General features: G+C 41.3%; 1 protein-coding gene across 1 annotated transcript in view; it reads right to left on the reverse strand.

Annotated features, from left to right (window-relative positions):
* The window catches only part of swap70b (switching B cell complex subunit SWAP70b), a 51,285-nt gene extending 30,469 nt beyond the window's left edge, over window positions 1-20,816 (reverse strand). The window contains exons 1-4 of the mRNA XM_033634132.2: window positions 20,606-20,816; window positions 17,370-17,510; window positions 4,880-5,053; window positions 886-1,113 (exon numbers count right to left, since the gene is read on the reverse strand). Coding sequence (XP_033490023.1) covers window positions 886-1,113; window positions 4,880-5,053; window positions 17,370-17,510; window positions 20,606-20,701 — 639 coding nt within the window. The 5' untranslated portion in view covers window positions 20,702-20,816. The remainder of the gene's footprint in view (window positions 1-885; window positions 1,114-4,879; window positions 5,054-17,369; window positions 17,511-20,605) is intronic.
* Between the last annotated feature and the right edge of the window lie 2,754 nt (window positions 20,817-23,570).

Raw genomic sequence — 23,570 nt, forward strand, 5'->3', positions numbered from 1 at the left:
GCTGACTCAAAAAAGAACAGTAGCTGTTAGCAGTTAGCAGCTGACTCAAAAAAGAAGAACAGTAGCAGTTAGCAGCTGACGCAAAGAAGAACAGCAGCTGTTAGCAGTTAGCAGATAACTCAAAGAAGAACAGCAGCTGTTAGCAGTTAGCAGCTAACTCAAAGAACAGCAGCTGTTCGCAGTTAGCAGCTGACTCAAAAAAGAACAGCAGCTGTTAGCAGTTAGCAGCTGACTCAAAAAAAGAACAGTAGCTGTTGCCAGTTAGCAGCTGACTCAAAAAAGAACAGTAGCTGTTAGCAGTTAGCAGCTAACTCAAAGAACAGCAGCTGTTAGCAGTTAGCAGCTGACTCAAAAAAGAACAGTAGCTGTTAGCAGTTAGCAGCTGACTCAAAAAAGAAGAACAGTAGCTGTTAGCAGTTAGCAGCTTACTCAAACAGTGATGTCCAGGAGCGCCTTACCCTCCGAGCAGAGGACGAGATCAGCCGCCATATAACAGAGACGCTAAATGATTGTTATTGACATGTGATGTCATTGGTTTTTTTTATAAAGAGCTGCTGACACATATGTTTTATGTCACACTAGAGAATGACGCTGTTGTGTTACATGTCACGCCTCTTTTGATCTTGTGATGTCATCATGCTGTCTGACATCACACACTGGAGCCACATGATGCTACTGTTTGGCTCTGGGTAGGTGGTGTAAGGACGGGACGCTGTAGTGGCTCTATGGCGCCATGTCTGAGTAAGAACCACAGACTGGTTTCAGTCGTGTATCTGCTCTGGTACGAGCTGTGTAAGCTCTGCAGCTGTAGTTAATCAGAGGATGGAGCTCACTGATCGTTCCCTGACAGACGCTGTGTCATGATGACTCTGTGCAGGTTCCCACCTGTTTGAGCACGTCCATGATGAGCTCCTGGTAGACCTCGTTGATGCCCATGGAGAGCGTCTGGCGGTCCATGCCTTTACTGAAGTGACCCGAGCCCACCAGGCTGATGAGCTCCCAGGCGTTCAGACTCTGCTGCTTCGAGTTCAGCTGCAGCTTGTAGTCCTCGAAACGCTCCTCCACCCAGCTGCCCCCCATCGCCTCCGTCAACTTACGCAGGAAGTACTCAATCTGTGCTCAGATACAGACAACAAACACACACACACACACACACACACATACAGTCAGAAGAATAACAAAGAGATTTGCATCAACTATTTTTTGTTATAACTGTTCATTTAAACTGAAGATAAGTGTCTGTGTGTTTTATCTCCATGAACTGATTAAACATAAATCTAAATGTCTTCCTGTGATTCAGCTCTGATGTTTGTTACACACAATAAATCCTCCAGTGTTTGTAAAAGAACAGGAAGCTGGAAACTTCCTGTTGTGCTGTTGAGCAACAAACGTTTTTTAACTGGTCAGTTGGTGAAGAACTCCGAACCCTGAACTCCGAACCCTGAATACTGAACACTGAATACTGAACACTGAACCCTGAACACTGAACCCTGAATACTGAACACTGAACATTGAACACTGAATCCTGAACACTGAACCCTGAACATTGAACACTGAATACTGAACACTGAACACTGAACACTGAACCCTGAATACTGAACACTGAACACTGAACATTGAACACTGAATCCTGAACACTGAACCCTGAACATTGAACACTGAACACTGAATACTGAACACTGAACACTGAACATTGAACCCTGAACCCTGAACATTGAACCCTGAACATTGAACCCTGAACACTGAACCCTGAACATTGAACACTGAACCCTCAACACTGAACCCTGAACATTGAACCCTGAACACTGAACCCTGAACATTGAACACTGAACCCTGAACACTGAACACTGAACCCTGAACATTGAACACTGAACCCTCAACACTAAACAGTGAGGTACCTCCTGCACCAACAGTACGACTCAAACCCAGCTCAGAGTTTGTGTCTGTTGATCTCTATTCATCCTGAATGAACAAAAGACATTTACATGAGTCAACAGTGAAGCAGGAAGTCACTTTGATTCTATTAAAAACATTTACATTCATAACTTCCCAAATTCTGATGAGTAACAAACCGATTCAGAGGAAATACCTTTTCAGTGTGAAGATCTTACAGACTGTTACTGCTGAAAATAAATGGCATGTTACGCTGCAAGTAAACAAGTCAGTACCCAGTTAATAGTGGATCAATCAGGACCCTTAAATATGGAACAAAAATCTGTTTTCCTGCTTAAAAAACTGACTCCAGATCAGACTTTCTGAATATAATCTGAATATTGAAGTGTTTGGAGCTTCAGTGGTCTCTCAGCAGCATTAAAAACAAAGTTTTATAGAAAACAATAATCGTCCTTGTCTCAGTTTGGACCGAGGATCAAACTACTGAATGCTGACGTCAGATTCTGTGGCTCATTTACTTTCTTATCACATACTGCTGAATCTAAAATCAAGAAGCTTTTATTAACCACAGTTTTACTCTTGTAAAGTTCCTCATTTAACACAAACGTGTCAAGCTGCTGGAAATTGAACAAAACAGAGGAACAACATGTTTATACAGTGTCGTGTAAAGGTTTGGGCCCAGCTGGTCAAAATTTCATTCATTGTGAGTTTGAAGAAAGATATTCGCACATCCACCTGTCTCAGGTGTGTTGGAAAATATCACCTGAGTCTTTGAACATAAAATCTCACACACTGCTCAGCTTCATAATTTATTGGTAACACTAATGTTTCGGTGCGACTGGACCTTCATCAAGAGTGTTGAAGAGTGTTCAACACTAAAGTACTAAAGTCAGAAGATGAGCTGATCTCTAAAAGACATGACGTTAAAGATGAAACATGGCTTTTAATCAAGATCAGTGATTTATTTTTGTTTTTACAATTTTACAGTCAAAAAAAAAAATTAAAGTTGCACCGTCCAAAAGTTTGGACACCCCGAGACATCTGAGCTGTGAGACAACATTTCCCAGAGTCTCAGACCTTAATATGCACGTTCACAGTCATCGTTAGGAAAGGACAGGTGATGCACATTTCACAGCTTTATAAATCTTCTGGGTCTTTCTCAAAGTCAAGGAAGGATTCTTAAGCGGCTGAATTTTAAGGACGTTACATCACCAAATCCCACCTAAGGACTGCTCCAATGACAAAGATCCTTCAAATTCTACTAAAGAGAATCCTTCACTCAGAGGATTTTCAAGGATGCATGTGTGGATCCTCAGCAGGTATAAAATCCCCACAATTCTTTGCACACAATTTGCTGGGTGAAGGCGGGGCCTCTTTAGTGAGACCTGCGCCGGCAGAGCTCGGCAAGATTTAGATGAATATGTCATATATTTAGATTAATGTCTCCACGAGTTTTTATCAGACAGAAACCTCATCATTTACACTTTCCAATGTGTCCCCTGCCAAATAATTAGATTTATAAAATACTGTGATTAAGATAAAACATATAAGTTTTTATATGAATCATTTACAAGTTTCAGCAAAATGCCGCCTGCCTACTTTTGTTTATACAGAATGCGCCTTTTTCGGGGCAATGGGGGGCGTGAGCAAGTAACAAAACGTGTAGCTCAGCATGTGACATAAACAGTGACGTGGGAGGGAAGCCGCAGCTGGTCAGTCCTTCTGCGATTCTCTCATAAGTCGGCCTGTCCTTCACCGTCCCCGTCATCTGACTGTTAATGGCCTCTTCGTTTGCGAGGACAAGGAGGGCGCGCAATTCCTTGTCTCCCCAGTTGCTCATCTTTACAGTGTCTGTCAGGTTTGTGTTTCCCTCTTGCTACTAGCTGCTCGCTAATTCCTGCTATCAGCTGTTTCCTGTTTATCCACCACCAGTGGGTCACGCGTGCGGTGTCATCAACAGCTTCTCCCACAAGTCTTCAACAGCCCCTCTTGTTGCAGAAGGCCGCCTCGGTCTGTTTAAACTAAAAGGGTTCCGCCAATATGACTACTGTACGAGGCGGAAAATTGGGCACCTCGGATCAACTCGCCAGTCCGGCTCTGTGTGTCTAAACGCTCGCAGCTTGCCGGCAAAACGGCCCAACATTCACCGAAAATCTGGCAGTGTAAAAGGGGCTAAAGGGACACCTGTCCACCTGTTACAGACGGGGGTGGATGGATGATGCTCCAGTGACATGGGGAACATTTCACAGGTAGATGAAGAATGGATTCAGTTAAATTCCAGACATGACAGCATCTGTAAAAAAGCTGAAGATGAAGAGAGGACAATGATCCGTAACACACTCCAAATCCACAATGGACGACCTCAAGAGGAGTTAGCTGAAGGTTAGGCCGCGCCCCTCATAGTCCCCCGACCGAAACATCATTAAACATCTGTGGATAGAGCTCAAACAGCAGACGGCCCAAGAAGAAATCCTTCAAACAAGAACTGTAAAAGACTCTGAGCTGGATACAAACAGGGGGCGCTACTGAGCACCGATCATGCAGGGGCGCAAACTTTGGCTTCAGGCCCTTTTTATTTTTTTTGTTATTTTGAGATTGTAAAAAATGAAATTAAAAAGTCTTGATTAAAATATTGAAGAAATGTTTCATCATTGACTACATATATTTTGGAGATCAGTTCATCTTCGACTCACTGAACTACTCACAGTAAACAAACTTTGACCAGGAGGCCTGAAACTTTTACATGACGCTGTGTTCACAAACTGAAGAACAGTAAAGTATTTATATAAAACAATGAAGCACTAGTCTGGTGTTGTGTTGAGATGTAATAGAGTATAACTATGAAGTGGCATGAAAACACTCCAAATGTGTACTTCAGTGCAGCACCTGAGTAAATGTACTTAGTTACATCCCAGCACTGCAGAAGAGTCTGATACCAGCTTGTCCTGATGATACCGTCTCCTTGAACGTCTCCTTTGACACTCACCTCCTCAGTGACGATGGTCAGCGGGTATCTGTCCTCAGACAGGAAGTTGAAGATACACCAGATCTTGAAGGCGTCGTCGTTGGAGATGAGCAGCTTGCTTTGATCCAGGTTCTTCCTCGAGGACAACGTCCAGCACATTTTGTTGAAGTCCTGACGGTCGAAGTTACCCGTCACCTGAGAGGAGGCGGAGCACAACATCATCATCATCATCATCATCATCATCATCATCAGCTCAGGTGAGTCTGTTTGTTTTTCTTTGAAGCTTCTGTTTGTAGAGAAACCGTCCAACAGGAGGAAGACACAGATAAAACAGTTTCCCTCAGTAACATGTACGTCAGAGGGTCCACACCTTTTTAAATCTTGTCCCTTTATACTAAAGCACTTTAATACTTCTATAAGTTGTTTATTTCACTTTAATTTAACCTTTTGAAGAGTTTTCAGAGACCTGAGGAGGAAACACTGTTCGGTATTTAACCATAAAAAACTGAGAAGAGAAAAGTCTGAAACAGTTTGTTGTTGTTGTCCTGATTCTCAGTTTGAGAGTCACCGCTCAAAGAGGAGGATAGAAAACAACACAAAACTTTTTCTGTGCCTTCACGCCGGCAAAGCTGCAGCTGGAGGAATCATGTTTTGGGTTGTTCATCTGTCTCATTCTCGTGAACGTGTATCTCATTAACAACTTGAATTTCTTCAAATTTGACACAAACGTCCACATGGACTCATGAATAAACCCACAAAACATGTTTTTGTCCATAACTGAAGAATTCATGCACTAATTCTGACCAAACTTCACACAAATGTCTAATAGGATAAAATAACGAAGGCCAAAAGGTCAAAGGTCAGCTTGACTGTGACATCATCATGTTTTAATGTCATATCTGCGGAGCAGAAGGGGAGACATTTGGTCAGATACTGAACTGAAACTGCAGATCTGTGAAGCATCCATGTTTCAGAGTTTGAAGCTTCTTTGCAGTAACGTCCATATTTAAAGAATTGTTTGTCCTCCATCATGGCTTCTTCATATGAGTCTGAACAGACGTGGATATAAACTGTAACCTGAGTGGTTGGCGGAGGCCGACGACCACGAGGTGGTTACTCTAGTTTCTTTTTAAATTAGAGGTTTCAACTTTCTAATGAGTCTCCTTTAACAGAAGGTTTATAAGTCATAACTAATGACTTTATCAATAAAACTAAATCATCATCTCATTCTTTATCCATGAGTTATGAGCTTATCAAAAGAACAACTTCTGGGTCACCAGGTTGTAAACTAGAATTACTGCCCTGTGGTTGTATCTGTGTGCAGTTTGAGCAGTGTGACACAGTCCACATGATATAGAGATATTCATACATGTGTAATATTACCAGATCGAAAGGATAAACAGCAGCAGGGTTTTTAGTAAACAGCGTATTGAAATGATAAACTGTGATCAAAGTCGTGTGTATTAGAACGTGGTGTCAGATAATACTTTATTTACTGTTGGTAAATATGTGAAACACATGAGAGAGAAGAAACAGGAGGAAAATAAATAAAGGTCTGAAGTCTTCTTCTCATCCTGAACACACAGTGTCCGACTTGACACACCGAGCCAACAGTGAACACCACACACACACAGTTTTTATAAATGCTGATGGTGTATTCTCCCTGTGTGTGACGACATGAATACTGTCAGAACAAATGTGAAAAGAAAAAAACTTCTCTTTGAGGAAACTAAAAATCTGTCCAGGGTTCAGATTCCAGAACAGGCCGAGAGGAGAGCTCTTGAAAAAGGTACAATGGGCGCGATGGAGGGGAAATGTTCTCCTCGAGCCGCTGAACAGGAGCGTCTCCATGGAGACCGCTGGCAGGACGACTGTGCAGTGGTGTGGATGAGAAGCACATCTCGTCCTGCTGGCAGTCGTACCCTCGTACAAAAAAACCCAAAAACTAAAAACAGCTCCCAGCGCTCGACCACGTGAGCATGACCTGCATGTGAAGTGAACATGAAGTGAACCGTGAAAGCCAACTCAGTCTGTCTTTATTAGAAGAAACATTGCGGTCGGTACAGGTGTGGTTTCAGTCAGCGGTGCAGAACCTGGTTTCATAACTACACACACACACACACACACACACACACACTACAGTACCATAGTAACATCTCATATAGTAACAACTGAAACTGACACACATACAGTCAGGTATATGAGCAGTGAGAGCTAATAGTTAATCTTAGAGCTGGGTGACATTGAGTTGATCAGATAAACTCGTATCACAGTTTATTCCACGTGAGATATATAAAATGACTTTATCACGAACATCAAGTGTAAATGGTCTTGTCATTTTTTAAGCCACTGGTATGAACCTCACTTCATTCTCTCCTCTGTGAGCAGGCAAGGCGTGTTTTTATATCACAGCTTCAAACCACCACTATTTTGTGACCATGGAGCACCAGTGTGATTCACAGATATTAATATATAACCTGTAGAGCTGTTAGTTTTCAGCTCACAGTGAATAAATCATCCATGTTTAACAGCGCTGCTGTCACCTTGAGTTTAACAATAGTTTGAGCAGGTGTGGTGTTTTTGTTCCTATGAGGCTTCAAATAGCAACTCACAGTCACATTTGTGACCATGGAGCACCAGTGTGATTCACAAATATTAATATAATACCTGTAGAGCTGTTCGTTTGTTTCCAGCTCACAGTGAATAAATCATCATGTTTAAAGGCGCCGCAGTAAAAGTTTAACTTTGTGCTGACTGCTAACTGCTAACTGTTGACAGGAAGCTTCAGTTCACAACAAAACATCAACAGCTCCTGTCCGAAGCGAGCCATGTAACTTTATTATAACAGTGCTTTATTATGAATGGGACAAAATGACAATCTGAAAACCACCAGTCACGACTGTCGCTGGCGCGGACATATAAAAACATTTGTAGAGACCGTTTCAAATATGACAACATTAACATTTTAAATGGGTCCATGTTTCCTGTTGGACTGTTGGTTAACGCCATCACTGACGTAGAAACTGTAAAATCTGGGGCGTCGGTGGCTTGGTGGATGGAGCAGGCGCCCCACGTGCAGGGCTGTTGCCGCAGCGGCCGGGTTCGACTCCGGCCTGTGGCCCTTTGCTGCGTATCGTCCCCTCTCTCTCTCCCTCTCCCTTTCACACTCAGCTTTCCTATCGATTAAAGGCAAAAATGCCCCAAAAAATATCTAACAAAAAAATCTGACAGGAAGTAAACACAGACCAAAGCTGTTGCCATAGCGACAGAATAGCAATGAAACAGTCTGTAGGGACGAATAAAAACTGACCTCAGGCGAGTAGATCTCCCAACTGGGCGAGTGAAATAAACCATGAACATTAACCCTGTAATAACATGATGATCACAGAGTCTGTTTATCAGTTTCCTGAGAGCTGACGCCGTGACATCACATCAACATAAAGCTCAGAGCTGTGACATCATGATGAAGCTGAACATCCTGAATTCTCTCACAGCTGTTTTATTATTCTGTGTTTTCTGAGAGAGACGTTGAGCTCGAATGAACTTTTCTAAAAGCTCCACAGGATCTGATGTAACTCTCTATTGTGTTAGTTTAAGAGCCAGCGCCTCTGTGTGTGTGTGTGTGTGTGTGTGTGTGTGTGTGTGTGTGTGTGTGTGTGTGTGTGTTTCTCCATCCAAACATCCCTCAAACAGCTCCACTCCTGCTGAAGGCTCCACTGTGAGCTGTGACAAGTTTTTGATTTTATATACTTCATTAATCTCTGACCTATACATGCACTAAGTGGAGAGAGATCAGAGTGAAGGGGCTGCCCATGACAGGCGCCCTGGGCGGTTGGGGGGGTTTGGTGCCTTGCTCAGGGGCACCTCGACAGTGCCCAGGAGGTGAGCTGGCACCTCTCCAGCCACCAGTCCACGCTCCATATTTGGTCCAGACGGAGACTTGAACAGGCAACCCTCCGGTTCCCAACCCAACTCAACATCACTGAACATTAAAAACCTCGTACAGTCCGATCAGATCCTCTAACACGATTTCAACAAACCTGAACATTATTACCTTCATGAAGGAGGACTGATGGAGGCTGTTGGATCAGCTGCTGTCAGACCTAGAGTCGTCTCCTTTGGTCTGAATCAGGGACTGATGTTGGTTCGTGTTCTCACGGCAGCATTTACAAGCGGACCAGATCAAATGCCTTGTGTGAGAAAGCTGCTCTTGATTGGTCAGAATTTCCATGTGGGAAAAATCCAGGAAGTAAAGCAAACGTTGAAGAAGAGTACACTTGCAAGATAAATGTGACACTTTCTAATGTCACAATGGAGGGACAACTACGCAGGTTGATTTTAGCGCTGCTCATCGTGAACTATATTGCTGTCATTGTTCATTTTAGTCAAACCATACAGTTTGAAAACGAGGCGCGGCTCCAACTAGAAAACAATGTTTTGATGCATTGGATGTGCTGAATGTGCATATTAAGGCAGTACAGGAGGAGGTGCACATTAATAATCCTCCAGGACTGTAACATGCTCATGTTTAACCCAAACAATGTGTCATGTGACTGCAGTTGCTTCACATCCAGGTGGTGATGGTGATGATGATGATGCCTTGCTGTGTTAAACGTGTGTTTTTGGATGAGTCAGAGAGACAAACATGTCAGCAGTGAGGTTTGTTCTTTGTGTCACGCTGCTCATGTTTGTCTTTGTCCTCGTGGCTCGCTGGGTCACGCTGTGGTGTTTCTCTCCCTCCATCCCTCCATCACCCCCCCCATCTCTCCATCTCTCTCTGCTCTGAAACAATGGAAGCCTTGTCGGTGCCCCCTCCCTCCCCCCCGCCACATGTTCATTAGGATTCAGGATCTGATCTCTGCGTCTCCAAACCTGCAGAAACATTTACAACTCACAGAAACTCCACAGAACAAAACTGAAATCAGGAGACAAAGAGCGTCAATAAAAGCAGGTTGGACACCAGTTAGAGAGGACCGTCAGACAGACGAGTCCTCTGAGCAGAGACAGACGAGTCTTCTGAGCAGAGACAGACAAGTCTTCTGAGCAGAGACAGACGAGTCTTCTGAGCAGAGACAGACAAGTCTTCTGAGCAGAGACAGACGAGTCTTCTGACATCATACAAAATGAAAGTCGTTTAAAAATGAGGAAATGAGTAAAAATGTAAACGCTCCAATGCACAGAATCACCAACACACTCTCTGCAGGTGTCGCTGGGAACGTTTATTCAACCTCTCCGTCACCGTGCTGTGAAACCACGTATCTCCACGTTGTGATTTCAGGTTAAAGTGAATGCTGAGAGCATTTCTCCTCCTCGCGTGACACAAACATTTAAAACTCTTTGTCTGATAAATGCAACATAACAAACTCATGAAAAGTCGACTTCATGGAGATAACAGCAGTTAGTTTTGGTTTGATCTGTCCGTGTCTGACTTTAAGATTTTCTGCCTCCTCCTTAATAAACAGTCAGTGTGAACATTACTGTTAAACCATCTGTATGGATAAATATCCTGACAGTCAGTTGCCGGTTTATTAGGTACACCTGCCTGAAACTAAAGCAGTCAATAAACGCTCCAGTCATGCACGTTATATTTTCTAGGTTTTGTTGAAGCCGTGGTGGAGACGTGTTGGTTCAAAGTTGTGGTCATGTTGGAGGCTGATGTTTGAGGCGCTCGGTGTGACGCTCAGCATTTCCACATGTATGCAACAATCATTTTGCCCGTTTGTATGATCAACAGTGCCATAATGTATGATAATTTGACCATTTTGTGACGCTTACATTTGGTTTAAGTCTCATTTCAGTTAATATCCTGCCGTGACCAGGAGGATAAATATTGATCCTGTGTCTGTGTTTCTAGCCGTCATGCTGGTGCGAGCACGGCTGTCGCTCTCTTTCCTGCTGCTTGATGCTCATTTGAAGAGTTTATACAAGAGAAGCAAAGAGTCATTTAAAGACATGTTTGTAAGCAGTGTTCATTTTGACAACTGTTTTAGATTCAGTTTGAGTCGTTTTTATCGTCCAGAGTTTTAGTTGATGAAAATTCAAAACATTTTAGTTTCTGACATCTTGTCATCAAAAATGAAACACAGATCTCATCTTACTTTTTATTATCAGGATCTATTTTTAGCTCGTCATCGTCTCATTTTCGTCAAGGAAGAAAGGTCATTAACTGTTTGTACGAATACACATACCTGATTGTTTCCTGGTGACAACTCAGGTTTGATCATTTTAAACCTTTTGTACAAAAAAACTTAAAGATAACCATAAAGTGCAGCAGTGTTTCATCACTGACGATCCTCTCAGTGTGTGTTGGTGTGTTTATCTGCAGAGGCTCCGCCCTCTGACTGGAGCTTTTATTGTCTTCTTATTTTCTGCGTTCAGGATGTTTATGGGTGTGTCCCCCCGCAGCACTCAGGTGAGGGCGGGGTTTTATAAAAAGGTGTGGACCAGGTGTCAGCCTGTCAGCAGCACCCAGGAGACACAGGGCAGTAAACATGAATATAACGAGGAGAAACACTGAACAAAAGAATCTGAGTCGGCTTTTACTTTCACTTCAGCTGGTGAGTGTTTATGAACAGTGACTGACAGTCCTGTGTCTGACACGTTAATATTCCCTGTCTGGTGACGCTGCTGCTGCTGCTCAACTGTTGTGTGTCAGAAACATGAGAAACCTCTCAGTGTGAAACAACAGAGTTCAACAGCACCACAAATTACAGCCTCCAGATTATCACCAAGTTCAGTCATCACCTCTTTAAAACTGTTTAAATACAAGATCGATCTCTGGAAACATCGTTTACACAGACTGGCAGTAAAAAGTTCAGGCGAGTTATTTATCCTGCAGCGACCTGAAGAAAAGCCGTGAACAATGAGAGCACAACGAGGTGCTGTGTGAATAAAGCAGCTGACGGTCACTCGCTGGTGTTTCAGGGTCACAGACGATCGCTTGTTTCAAATGAAACGATCCAACAAACCACAAACTGCTGAGTCGTCAGGATTCAACGTGACGACGGCCAAATCAGCAGTCTGCACCGTGTCAGTGTGTCGAGTCACAGAGAGACGCAATCACACCACGCTGCTGCGGCTGTGACCTCACACAAGGTCAAATATCTGCGCTGTGTGTTTTGTTTTTCTGCTGCGAGCGAAGACAAGGATAACACACACACACACACACACACTCACTCACACATTACTGTACTTCTGTCTTTGTGAGGACACTCATTCACATGAGCCCCATAACCCCAACCTTTTGCCCTGACCTTGACCTTTAACCCTAACCTTGACTGTTAACCCTGACGCTGACCCCAACCCTGGCCCTAACCTGAAACTTACTGTAACCCTAACCCTCAAACAGGCCTCAGAAGAAGTCAAACTGTCTTCACTCTGCTGCTAAAATACATGGCATGTACACACACACACACACACACACACACACACTGAGGTTTCTGTTTTAGACTGAAGGATTTCAGGTTTTCCACATGAACAGCTCGATTCATGTTTAAAATAGGACTCCTGTTGTCCTGCTGTCCCCGTTCTGGTTTCAACACACACACACACACACACACACACACACAGTTTCCTCATGAGAGCGGGTGGAGTTTCCTCAGGAGTGAGAGCTTTCAATGTTCTGACCGACGCCCTCCTCGCTCCCGTCACCTCCACTTCAATGGGTGGGTGGGGTGGTTGTGTGTGTGTGTGTGTGTGTGTGTGTGTGTTGGGGGTATGAATGCCTGCCCATGACGTCACGACTCTTTTCCTGAACCTAAATCCAGAGTTTCCTTAAAGAAAGGTGTTTGTTATAGAGTTGATTCGGGCGAACAAACAAACTCAGTCTGAGCTGCTGAGTTTATCTCAAACCAACAAAACTTTGATTTAAATTCTAGATCAAATCTCAAAGTTTTCATATCTCAAAAAGATACCAAATCTGCTGAGCTTCATTTTTGGGGGAACGTTTATAAAATGATGGATAAAACATCTAGAAATCAGGAAATCCCTCAAAACACACATCTTAAAAACATCCTTAAAAAAAAGTCCTTCTCCCTCTCTGCTTTGTTTCCCCTCTTATGGATCATTTCATCTTTGTTTTTGTTTTGTTTTTGTCTTTTGTTTTGTTGTTGTTCTTCTTCTTCTCTGTAAAGTGTCTAAGTATCCAAAAACGTTCTACATAAATCAAATGTATTATTAGTATCCAGAGTATTTCCACAGAAACATGGAGGATGTTTCCTCCACAGTCATGTAACTGTAATAAATACACTCACAGTGTGTGCTGAGCTGACTGAGTGTGTGTTACTGTGTCTCACACACACACACACACACACACACACACTCAGAACTGATGCAACAAGGCAGTTAAACACGTCGCACAACTTTCTTTGATTATGTCATCAGAGCCCAGAGCCAGAACGAGGAAGTCAGGAGCTCACGTCAAACATAACAAAGAAACTCTGAAGCTGAGAGTTCATCAATATTTAAAAAAGGCAGATGAACAATTTCTGAGTAAAAAGTTCCACCACTGACCACGACAACAAGACGCTGAGGAGAAGTCAACACTGCATGTTTGATTCACACAGCTCACTGTTTAGATCTGTGTGAGAGGAAAGATTCATCACAAACACTGAGACAGGACTGAACCAGCTGGTCACAGACAGAGTTAAACTTTAACTTGTGAGATTACTCCATTAAATAAAGACTGAATCCACCTGCAGCTTCAAACCACCACAAACAATAACTGCTCCTGAAGAGGACGTCTGTCAACAATGAGACAAACAAACAAATCAGTTTCAACCTGCAGCTGAACAACAGCTCAGATAACTCAGTGTAGAGACGTGAAGAGGAGACACGCTGCTGACACGGAGCATAATAAAGTCATATACATAAAGACACGCTGCTGACACGGAGCATAATAAAGTCATATACATAAAGTCCTTAATTTCCCTCTGGATTAATAAAGTATCTCTCTAACAGGCAGACACACAGATACACAGAACAACAACAGGTTCAATTTTAAAACCTCTTTACATTTTAAAATTCAACTATAAATTCATTAGAAAAAAAAAAAAATAAACAGAATCATTTCTTTTTGCATTTCTAGAATGATCCGATCCGTCTAACTCACAATCACAAACATGGAATAACCATTAAAAAAAAGTTTAAAATCAGTGCCAAATTTGAGAAGATTCTCGAGAGGCTGACTTGAGATATCGGCCTCTAGTTTCGCAGACTGAGCAAGGCAGAGGTGCAGCGCACCTGCGCTTCGCCAACCGGGTGTGGCCAGGCGGATTTTGCAAATTTGGCACACCGTGCGCCTGGCGCAGCTACTTCTCTTTTCCACCTCCGTCCCTCCTATCTGCGCAAGCCGGAAAGAGGGAGGAGAGAAGGTGTGGAGTGGGTTTTACACACATCACACCAATCAAATGAGCCCCTCTCCTCGCCCTTAAATGCGCCGCACGAAGGCGTAATGAGAGTTTACTTAATTATCTGATGTGACGGGACAGTCGATATAGAGATACATTTATTTGCTGATTGCAGATAGTTGCATTGAATAGTGTTTTTTGTGGGTATTTATTTTATTGTTAATGTGCCTGATATTCTGGAAACCTGCCTGTGAGGTTTTGGTGACGTGTGCGCACTGTCCGCCGGTCAGCCAAACTTCCACTTACACCAGCTGCGCTCCGCCTGCGCTGACAGTAGACCTGGTTTCAGCTGGTGAGCTTTTAGCGTGCCTTCGGTGAAGCCTTTTGGCACGAAACTGTCACTGCGCCAAGCTGGATCTGTCGACACCTCCCCCTGCTGCGCCGCCACACCCATCTCAGCGCATCTCAGTCTGCCAAACTACCAAACTGAGCGTGCCTCTGGTTGCGCTGCTCGAAACTAGCTCTGCGCAGGGTTTGCCACCCTGCGCCACCCTGCGCCGCGCCAGGAAACTAGAGCCCATTGTGTTCACAACAATAGGACGCACAGACGTATGGACAGACGGAGGGACAACCCAAAACATAATGTCTTTGGCCATGGCTATCACTGGCGCAACAGCTGACTGAACTGCTGGACTGAAGATTAAGATGAAAAGTGTTGAGAGAGGACGACTCTGTCTACACGTCCATGACTCTGTCTACGCTAGTGATGCGCTGGCTGACCTGTAACCCGCGGGTCTCGTGGGTTACCCGCAGGTCGGGTTGGGTCAGGTCAAGAAGCGTTCACTTTATTGGCGGGGCGGGTGGGGTGGGTCATTAACGATTAAATATGTCGGATATAGCCTACTTGTAAATGCATGTTACTGTACGTAACGTAACCTGCGACCTGACGTCACACAAGTGCCAAGCAGCAGCCACAACAAACCAGAATCAATGAAGCGGTGAAGATGGAAGAAGAAGTGAGGGAAAGATTACAGTCGAGAGAGTACAGAGTTAAAAGGAAAGAAGGTCAAGCTGCTAAATCTCATGTTTGGGACAATTTCTGTGAGGTAGTTAGTTCAGCAGACGACAGCAGCATTGGCTACGTGAAGTGCAATTCCTGTGATAAGCTATACAAGCATGAGAACCACAAGACGGGTACGTTAATAGCGGCGGGGGCGGGTTGTAAAAATAGATGCGGTTGTGCGAGCGGGATGGAGTGGGTCAAATTATTTCATAAATGCGGGACCCGCGGATTGGAAAAAAACCCGACCCGGGCATCACTAGTCTACAAGTCCACAGCTCTGACTCCTCCCCCTATCTCTAAGGCTGAGGAGGCTCCATTTTAAATGTCTGTGTAGCTGGAGGGGGGCGGGGCTACACATATATTTGAGACTTTTGAGATCACATGTATTTTTTTTTTTTAACACATATTTTCCTGCTTTGTTTAAATGAATGAAATAAAATGTCCACACAACCTTTGTTTTACAAAACATCTCCGTCCTCACAGGGTCAGTCTGAGGTCTTGTGTCAACAGTACGTCAAACACCAGAGAAGAAGAGTCTGAGCATGTGCAGTGAGTTTATTCTCCTTTGGCAGGATTAACACATCAAACAAAAGTAGCTCATTATTTCTTTATAGATCCTTGATGCCTTTTTATTGAACGGCCCGAGGTGCTGTGGTGAAACAGACGCTATGCTGACGAATGTGCGGACGAAGGCGTACACAACAAATGTCACAAACCGACAGTTCGCCATCAAAGCTGTTATTTCTGACACATACTCATTTCACAAACAAACTAAGGGTATGTGCGAACTGAGGAGATGATGTCACTGCTTCTCAAACACTTGGTTTGACGTGCCCACATGGACGCAACGTAACCAGAGTTTAGAAAAATCTGCAACCTGGATTTTCAAAAAATCTGTTTTAGTGACTGAAAGTTCAGCTTGTGGAACAGAGGTCAAAAGTTTGATTTCAAAAACACACAGGGTCACGATCAGAGGTCAAAGGTTCTCCAACCTTCAGGAGAGTCACTGATGACACAAAAGAGTTCCAAAGTAGTTGCCACGGCAACAGCCATTCAGCAACTGCTGGTTGTCCATCGTCAGGACATCAGGCAACAAGAACTCCAAACATCCAGCAGGAATTCTGTCAGAGGTCATCGCTGCTGATGACATCATAACAGCACAGGGCCTTTTTTCCACTTGTCATGAAACAATCCGCTTATTCAACGACCAGCTATGACATCATCACAGAGGGACAGAGGCAGCTGAATGAGCTGAGTCAGCGGGTAATAAGAGGTTCTGTGTTTCTGTCTGAGTTCAGCAGAGTTTAACGACACATCAATCAGACGACCTCTGTGATGTGACACCAGCGTCTGACAGACGGATTCACTGCGACATCACACGATCAATCACATTTAAACAGGATCGATATGGAAGAAAAATACACGCAGCCACTAGAATCACTGCCCCGCGGCCGTATGTCTCCACCCACCTGTCAGGTTTCTCTGACAGAACTGACGTCCAGACGTCATTTTGGGAGATGGACCCACACGATCCATGATTACAGCTCAAACAGCTCATCATCACTGAAACAGGCTGAAACACACGTGATAATAAAAAACAGGCCGCATCAGTTTTAAGCCTGGCGAGAAGAAACAGCTCAGGATGTGGTGGTAAGTTTTCATAATCCCTAAATGACCAGACGAAAGATCACGGGCAAGACGAAGGACTTGGGGATGAAAAGACGGAGACACAACTGTGTGTCTCTGTCCAGTCTGTGTCTCTGTCCTCCTGATAATGTCTCATTGTCCTTATAGAGACCGTCATGTTTCCTCCGTCACACTGAGAAACCTCACAGACAATAAACCGTCACTGAGGAGTGTGAACCATCTTCCTCATCTTCCTCCAGCTCCTTCAGTCCTCATCTATATGTTATTAATACCAACTCTGTCCACGTTACATCTGACCCTTCCCTGAGACTATAATGTCTCCATCATCATCATCATCATCATCATCATCATCAGACCCACAGACCTCACGTCCTGCCTCAGCTCAGTCTGAAGGATCACCTGTGTTTCAGCAGCAGTGTTCAGTGTGTGTGTCTGTGGAGAGACTCAGTCTGACCTTATCCAGGATGAACTTGTTGAGGTATGGCATGTAGCCCTGGTTGGAGACCGGACCCTCGTCATCGTCTTTAAAGTGCTCCTCCAGCGCCACGGGGTCGTGTGGGATCTTCATCACTGTACATAAGTTATGGGACAGAACCTGGAACGATGGAGGAGAAAAACATCTTCTGTTTAATATCACATCAGTTAGTTCAATTAATACACTTACTGTTTAGTCCATAAAAAAATAAAACAGAGAAAAATGCCCGTCACAAGTTGTCAGAGCTCGAGGAGATGTCTACGTCTTTAGGTGAACAAGAGAAACCAATAATTAATGACTTGTCAAAGTGTTATTATATTCTAATCTCCTGAGACCTTCAGCTTTTGTCTGGTTTGCATTTTAATTTCTCAGAGCTCGTTGGGATCAGAAGGGTCTGATGAGTCTAAAAAACTAAACATTGTCTGTGAACATATGGAGAGAGAGGGTTTATTTAACAGTCACAGTAGCCATGTTTCCATCAGCCTGTTTAGATGCGCATCTAGAAGTATTGCATCGGAAAATTATGATGGAAACACCAAAATCCGAATTAAAATCCCCTGATTCACACAAACTAAAATACGCCGGGTTTTGGTTCATTTGAAAAAATGTTGATTCACAAAACGGGGGATGGAAACAGTTATGTTTGAATTAAGTCTGACGTAGCGCACCTCTCTCCATGGTGATATCCACACTCCGGGTCGGCGGTAATACATTTACAAGCTGGTCGCCAACTGCCAGAAAACGTAGAAGATATATGCGAGACTTGTTTTGTTTCCGGTTCTCCGGAAAACTCGCGTGAGTTCGTAGTTTTCACCAAAGTCCGTACATTTAATGGAAACACACAGGATTTGTATTTCTTTTAATGCGCATTTCCCAATGATTTGAATCACTTTTGGATGGAAACATAGCTACTGTTGTAATAAACTGTTCATTTCAATACCTGAACATCGTTGTGCAAAAACTAAATTACAAACAATCCAGCATTTGTTCAATGTGGTATAACTCTGGGGGTCAGAGGTCAACGTTTAAGTCTAAAACATCATCTCGACGCCTGAACACGGCTGAGCAAAAACTAAACTGTGATTTGTTCATTTTGTAGAAATGTTCCTTGCTCTGTTCTCCAAACTAGAAACGTCCTTTTGTCTCACCTGGTTGGTCTGTGTGAAACGCTGCGATGATAAAGTCTCAAACAAATAACTTCATCAGCAGCAGCAGCGTCTTATCTTGTTAGTGTTGCTGACACTGGTCAAATTTGTGTCGTATCAAACTACAAACTTTATAAATCATAAATAAACAAGTTGCCACCATAAACTGTGATCAGCTTTTGTCCATTTGTGTTTCTGATTGGCCTCAGGAGAATTCAATGAATGAATAAGGATGTGAAAATTTATGTTCTATTTTTTCTCCGAAAGACTGAAACAACTTGCTGACTCTGAAGAAGCAAGTGTTGTGTTTGAGGAACTGATTCTTTTCCGAGAAATCGAGGATAAAGTCGACCCTGAGAGCGCATGATGCAGCAGGGGTTAAAAAAATCAAGACGTTATGTCCTTTTCATAGATTAAGACACAAAAACACTGGATGCACCCTGCCTCCTGAACGCTCTCATCACACTCCACAGCCCAACGTTTGGAACACAGCGAGCTGCAACTAACAATAATTTTAATGATCACTTCATGTAGTGAAGATTTTCTCTGTGAATCAACGACTCATTTATTTATAACGTCAGAAAACAGCAAAAGAGTCCAAAGTGATGCCTCCAGGTGCCTGAACGTGTCCGACCAACAGTCTAAAACCCAGATATATTCAGTTTATGATCATATCAGACAAACTCACTGTTAAAAATATCCACATTTGAACATTTGGACATTTGAGAAGCTGTAACCAACAATTTTTGGCAGTGATGAAAACTGTTGGCCTTCAGAGTTAAAAGTTGAATTAATCACCAGAGGCGCTCTGACTGACTGTTTTCAGTCAGCAGAGTTTCACCTGACTGAGCACAGAGAGGTTTCAGGAGGCATCGTCCGTCACTATGGACGGAGGATCGAACTTACATATCACATCTTTGTCAAAGTGCATGTGTAAATGACTGTATCTGAGTTATTTCACATCAGTCTGGCTCAACATGTCTCTGCATCACGTCAGGAAACACTTTGTCAATCAGAGAAAAAACACTTCTTCAACACAACGTGTGATTTCATGTGTTTCTCTGGAGGATATGTTGTAAGCAACACAACGGCTGTTCTGATGCAGGAGTTTCACCTCTTTCAACACACAAAATATGTCACAGAGTGGCAACGTGTTCGGATGTCGTCTGGTCTGTGTGATGTAAACGTGTTCTGGTCTGTGTGACGTAAACGTGTTCTGGTCTGTGTGACGTAAACGTGTTCTGGTCTGTGTGACGTAAACGTTTTATGTATTTTCACTTGCTGTAACCCAGCTGTCCTCCAGGGACAAAATAAATGTAATTTTAATCAGTTACTGAGAAAAATAACTAAATTACAGTTACAGTTTTGGTGAGTACAGATAAGTAACGTGAATATTTTCGTTTCAGTAAAAAGTTTACATGAAGAACAAAACATTAGTTCTGTTTCTGTACATGTGTTCACCACGCTGCAGTGTTCTTCATTTTCCAGCTTCATTGGAAAGTTTTTGTCAGAAAAGTCATCAAATGTAACTCGTTACTTTACTTTGATGAAGTAACTAGTAATCTGTGACATTTCTTAAACACTGATTACACAGTAAAACACTCAGTGACATTTTTCTGCTTTTTAAAGAACATTTTCCAGATTATATTCACATCTCTGTTCCTCACTAACATGTTGAGTATCAGTACTCGAATAAATGATCTGAATACTTTTCCCACTGCTGTTCACCCTGTTGAGTTAAATCAGCTCCTGCTGCTGTTTCCTGTTTTCATACAAATGTTTCTGGTTTTAATGTAAAAATCAAATGATAATATTTCAGAAATGACTGACAGGTTCTTATTGCTCCTCCGTGTGTACTTTAGATGTGTAGTTTTCCTCTCCTCAGTGTGGGAACACGCAGGTGCGTCTGTGCCGCAGTTTGTGCGCAAACACAAGCTGCGCTGTTTTTACACCAAGGAAAAAAAAACAAAAACAATGAACGATGAACCAGAAAGTTCCCAGAGCAGAGGGACAGTTTCCTGCTGGACCAAACACCGACTCAGACTGAGAGAAGAATAAAACTAAAGTTACCTTGAGCTGAGATTTGGAGACTTTGCCGCTCTTGTCCACATCCAGAGCTGTGAACGCGTGCCAGATGGATTTCAACAATTCGTCCCGCAGAGACATGATGTCCAGATTCAGCTCCTGTCCTCTTTAATCCGTCTGTCTTTAACTCTTCTTGTTCTTCTTCTTCTTGTTCTTCTTCCTCTCTGACGGGCTCAACTCTGCTGGACGAGATGAGGAAAAGTCACATGACCCGCTGTCACTGTGCGCGTGCTGCTGCGTGTTCGTGCGTGTTTCTGACTGTAGACCTGCAGCACCGCTCAGCGACACAACCACACACCATAAGAATAATGATGATGATGATGGTGATGATGGTGATGGGGGTCTCTCAGTTTTCTCTCACTTTTACTTTTAATAGAATTACATTTATCTTATTACACTTCTACATACTTTATCATAAGTAACGTATTGATGCAGGGCCTTTATTTGTAACAGAGTATTTGTACAGTGTGGTATTAGTACTTGAACTTAAGTTAACATTTTAAAGACGAGGGAAATCCATAAAATTTAACAAATATATTTTCACAAAATTTTATTCTGTGATATGATAATCATCTTTTTTAATGTTTTTTTTATGACATAATATGCAATGATGCCTTTCACATCATAAAACACAGCACTATGGAATTTTTATAGCATACTGGCATTTTCTTTTTTTAGATATTTTTTGGGGGCATTTTCAACCTTTAATGGACAGGACAGGCAAGTGTGAGGGGGGGGGAGACAGGGGGAGTGACATGCAGCAAAGGGCCACAGGCTGTAAACTAAACTAAACTACGGTGTCTTTATGGCACATTTTTAATGGCTGACATAACTATGACATTTCGATGGTATACTAATCTGTGACAATATTTTAGGTTTTGGATTTTTAACAAGCATTTTTATAACATTCCAATCTGACTGATTTTTTGTTCATTTCGTCTTTTTAGGCATGTTTATGGTATTTTTAATGGTATTTCTAATAGCATACTATACTGTGACTTTTTTTTTAATGAAATTTTGACGACATACTATACTATGACATTTTTTATGAAATTTTGACGTCATACTATACGACATTTTTTTATGAAATTTTGACGACATACTATACTATGACATTTTTTATGAAATTTTGACATCATACTATACTATGACATTTTTTTATGAAATTTTGACGACATACTATACTATGACATTTTTTTATGAAATTTTGACAACATACTATACTATGACATTTTTTATGAAATTTTGACAACATACTATACTATGACATTTTTTATGAAATTTTGACGTCATACTATACGACATTTTTAATGAAATTTTGACGACATACTATACTATGACATTTTTTATGAAGTTTTGACAACATACTACACTATGACATTTTTCATGAAATTTTGACAACATACTATACAATGACATTTTTCATGAGATTGCGACGACATACTATACTATGACATTTTTACGAAATTTTGACATCATACTATACTATGACATTTTTATGAAATTTTGACAACATACTATACTATGACATTTTTATGAAATTTTGATGACATACTATACTGACATTTTTACGAAATTTTGACGTCATACTATACTATGACATTTTTATGAAATTTTGACATCATACATACTATACTATGACATTTTCTATTAAATTTTGATGACATACTATACTATGACATTTTTTATGAAATTTTGACAACATACTATACTATGACATTTTTTATGAAATTTTGACAACATACTATACTATGACATTTTTATGAAATTTTGATGACATACTATACTGACATTTTTACGAAATTTTGACGTCATACTATACTATGACATTTTTATGAAATTTTGACATCATACATACTATACTATGACATTTTCTATTAAATTTTGATGACATACTATACTATGACATTTTTTATGAAATTTTGACAACATACTATACTATGACATTTTTTATGAAATTTTGACAACATACTATACTATGACATTTTTTATGAAATTTTGACGTCATACTATACGACATTTTTTATGAAATTTTGACGACATACTATACTATGACATTTTTTATGAAGTTTTGACAACATACTACACTATGACATTTTTCATGAAATTTTGACAACATAGTATACAATGACATTTTTCATGAGATTGTGACGACATACTATACTATGACATTTTTACGAAATTTTGACATCATACTATACTATGACATTTTTATGAAATTTTGACAACATACTATACTGACATTTTTATGAAATTTTGATGACATACTATACTGACATTTTTACGAAATTTTGACGTCATACTATACTATGACATTTTTATGAAATTTTGACAACATACATACTATACTATGACATTTTCTATTAAATTTTGACGACATACTATACTATGACATTTTTTATAAACTTTTGAAGACATACTATACTATGACATTTTCTATTAAATTTTGAGGACATCCTATATTATGACATTTTCTATTAAATTTTGACGTCAAGCTATACTATGACATCTTTAATGAAATTTTGATGACATGTTACACTGACATTTTTTATTTAATTTTGACTTACTATACTTTGGCATTTTTTATGAAATTTTGACGACATACTATACTATGACATTTTTCATGAAATTTTGACATCATACTATACTATGACATTTTTCATGAAATTTTTAAGACATACTATACTATGACATTTTTACGAAATTTTGATGACATACTATACCATGACATTTTTCATGAAATTTTTAAGACATACTATACTATGACATTTTTATGAAATTTTGATGACATACTATACTATGACATTTTCTATTAAATTTTTAAGACATACTATACTATGACATTTTTCATGAAATTTTGACAACATACTATACTATGACATTTTTATGAAATTTTGACGTCATACTATACTATGACATTTTTTATGAAATTTTGACATCATACTATACT

Source organism: Epinephelus lanceolatus, chromosome 5 (assembly GCF_041903045.1).
Source record: "Epinephelus lanceolatus isolate andai-2023 chromosome 5, ASM4190304v1, whole genome shotgun sequence".
Classification (NCBI taxonomy): Eukaryota; Metazoa; Chordata; class Actinopteri; order Perciformes; family Serranidae; genus Epinephelus; species Epinephelus lanceolatus.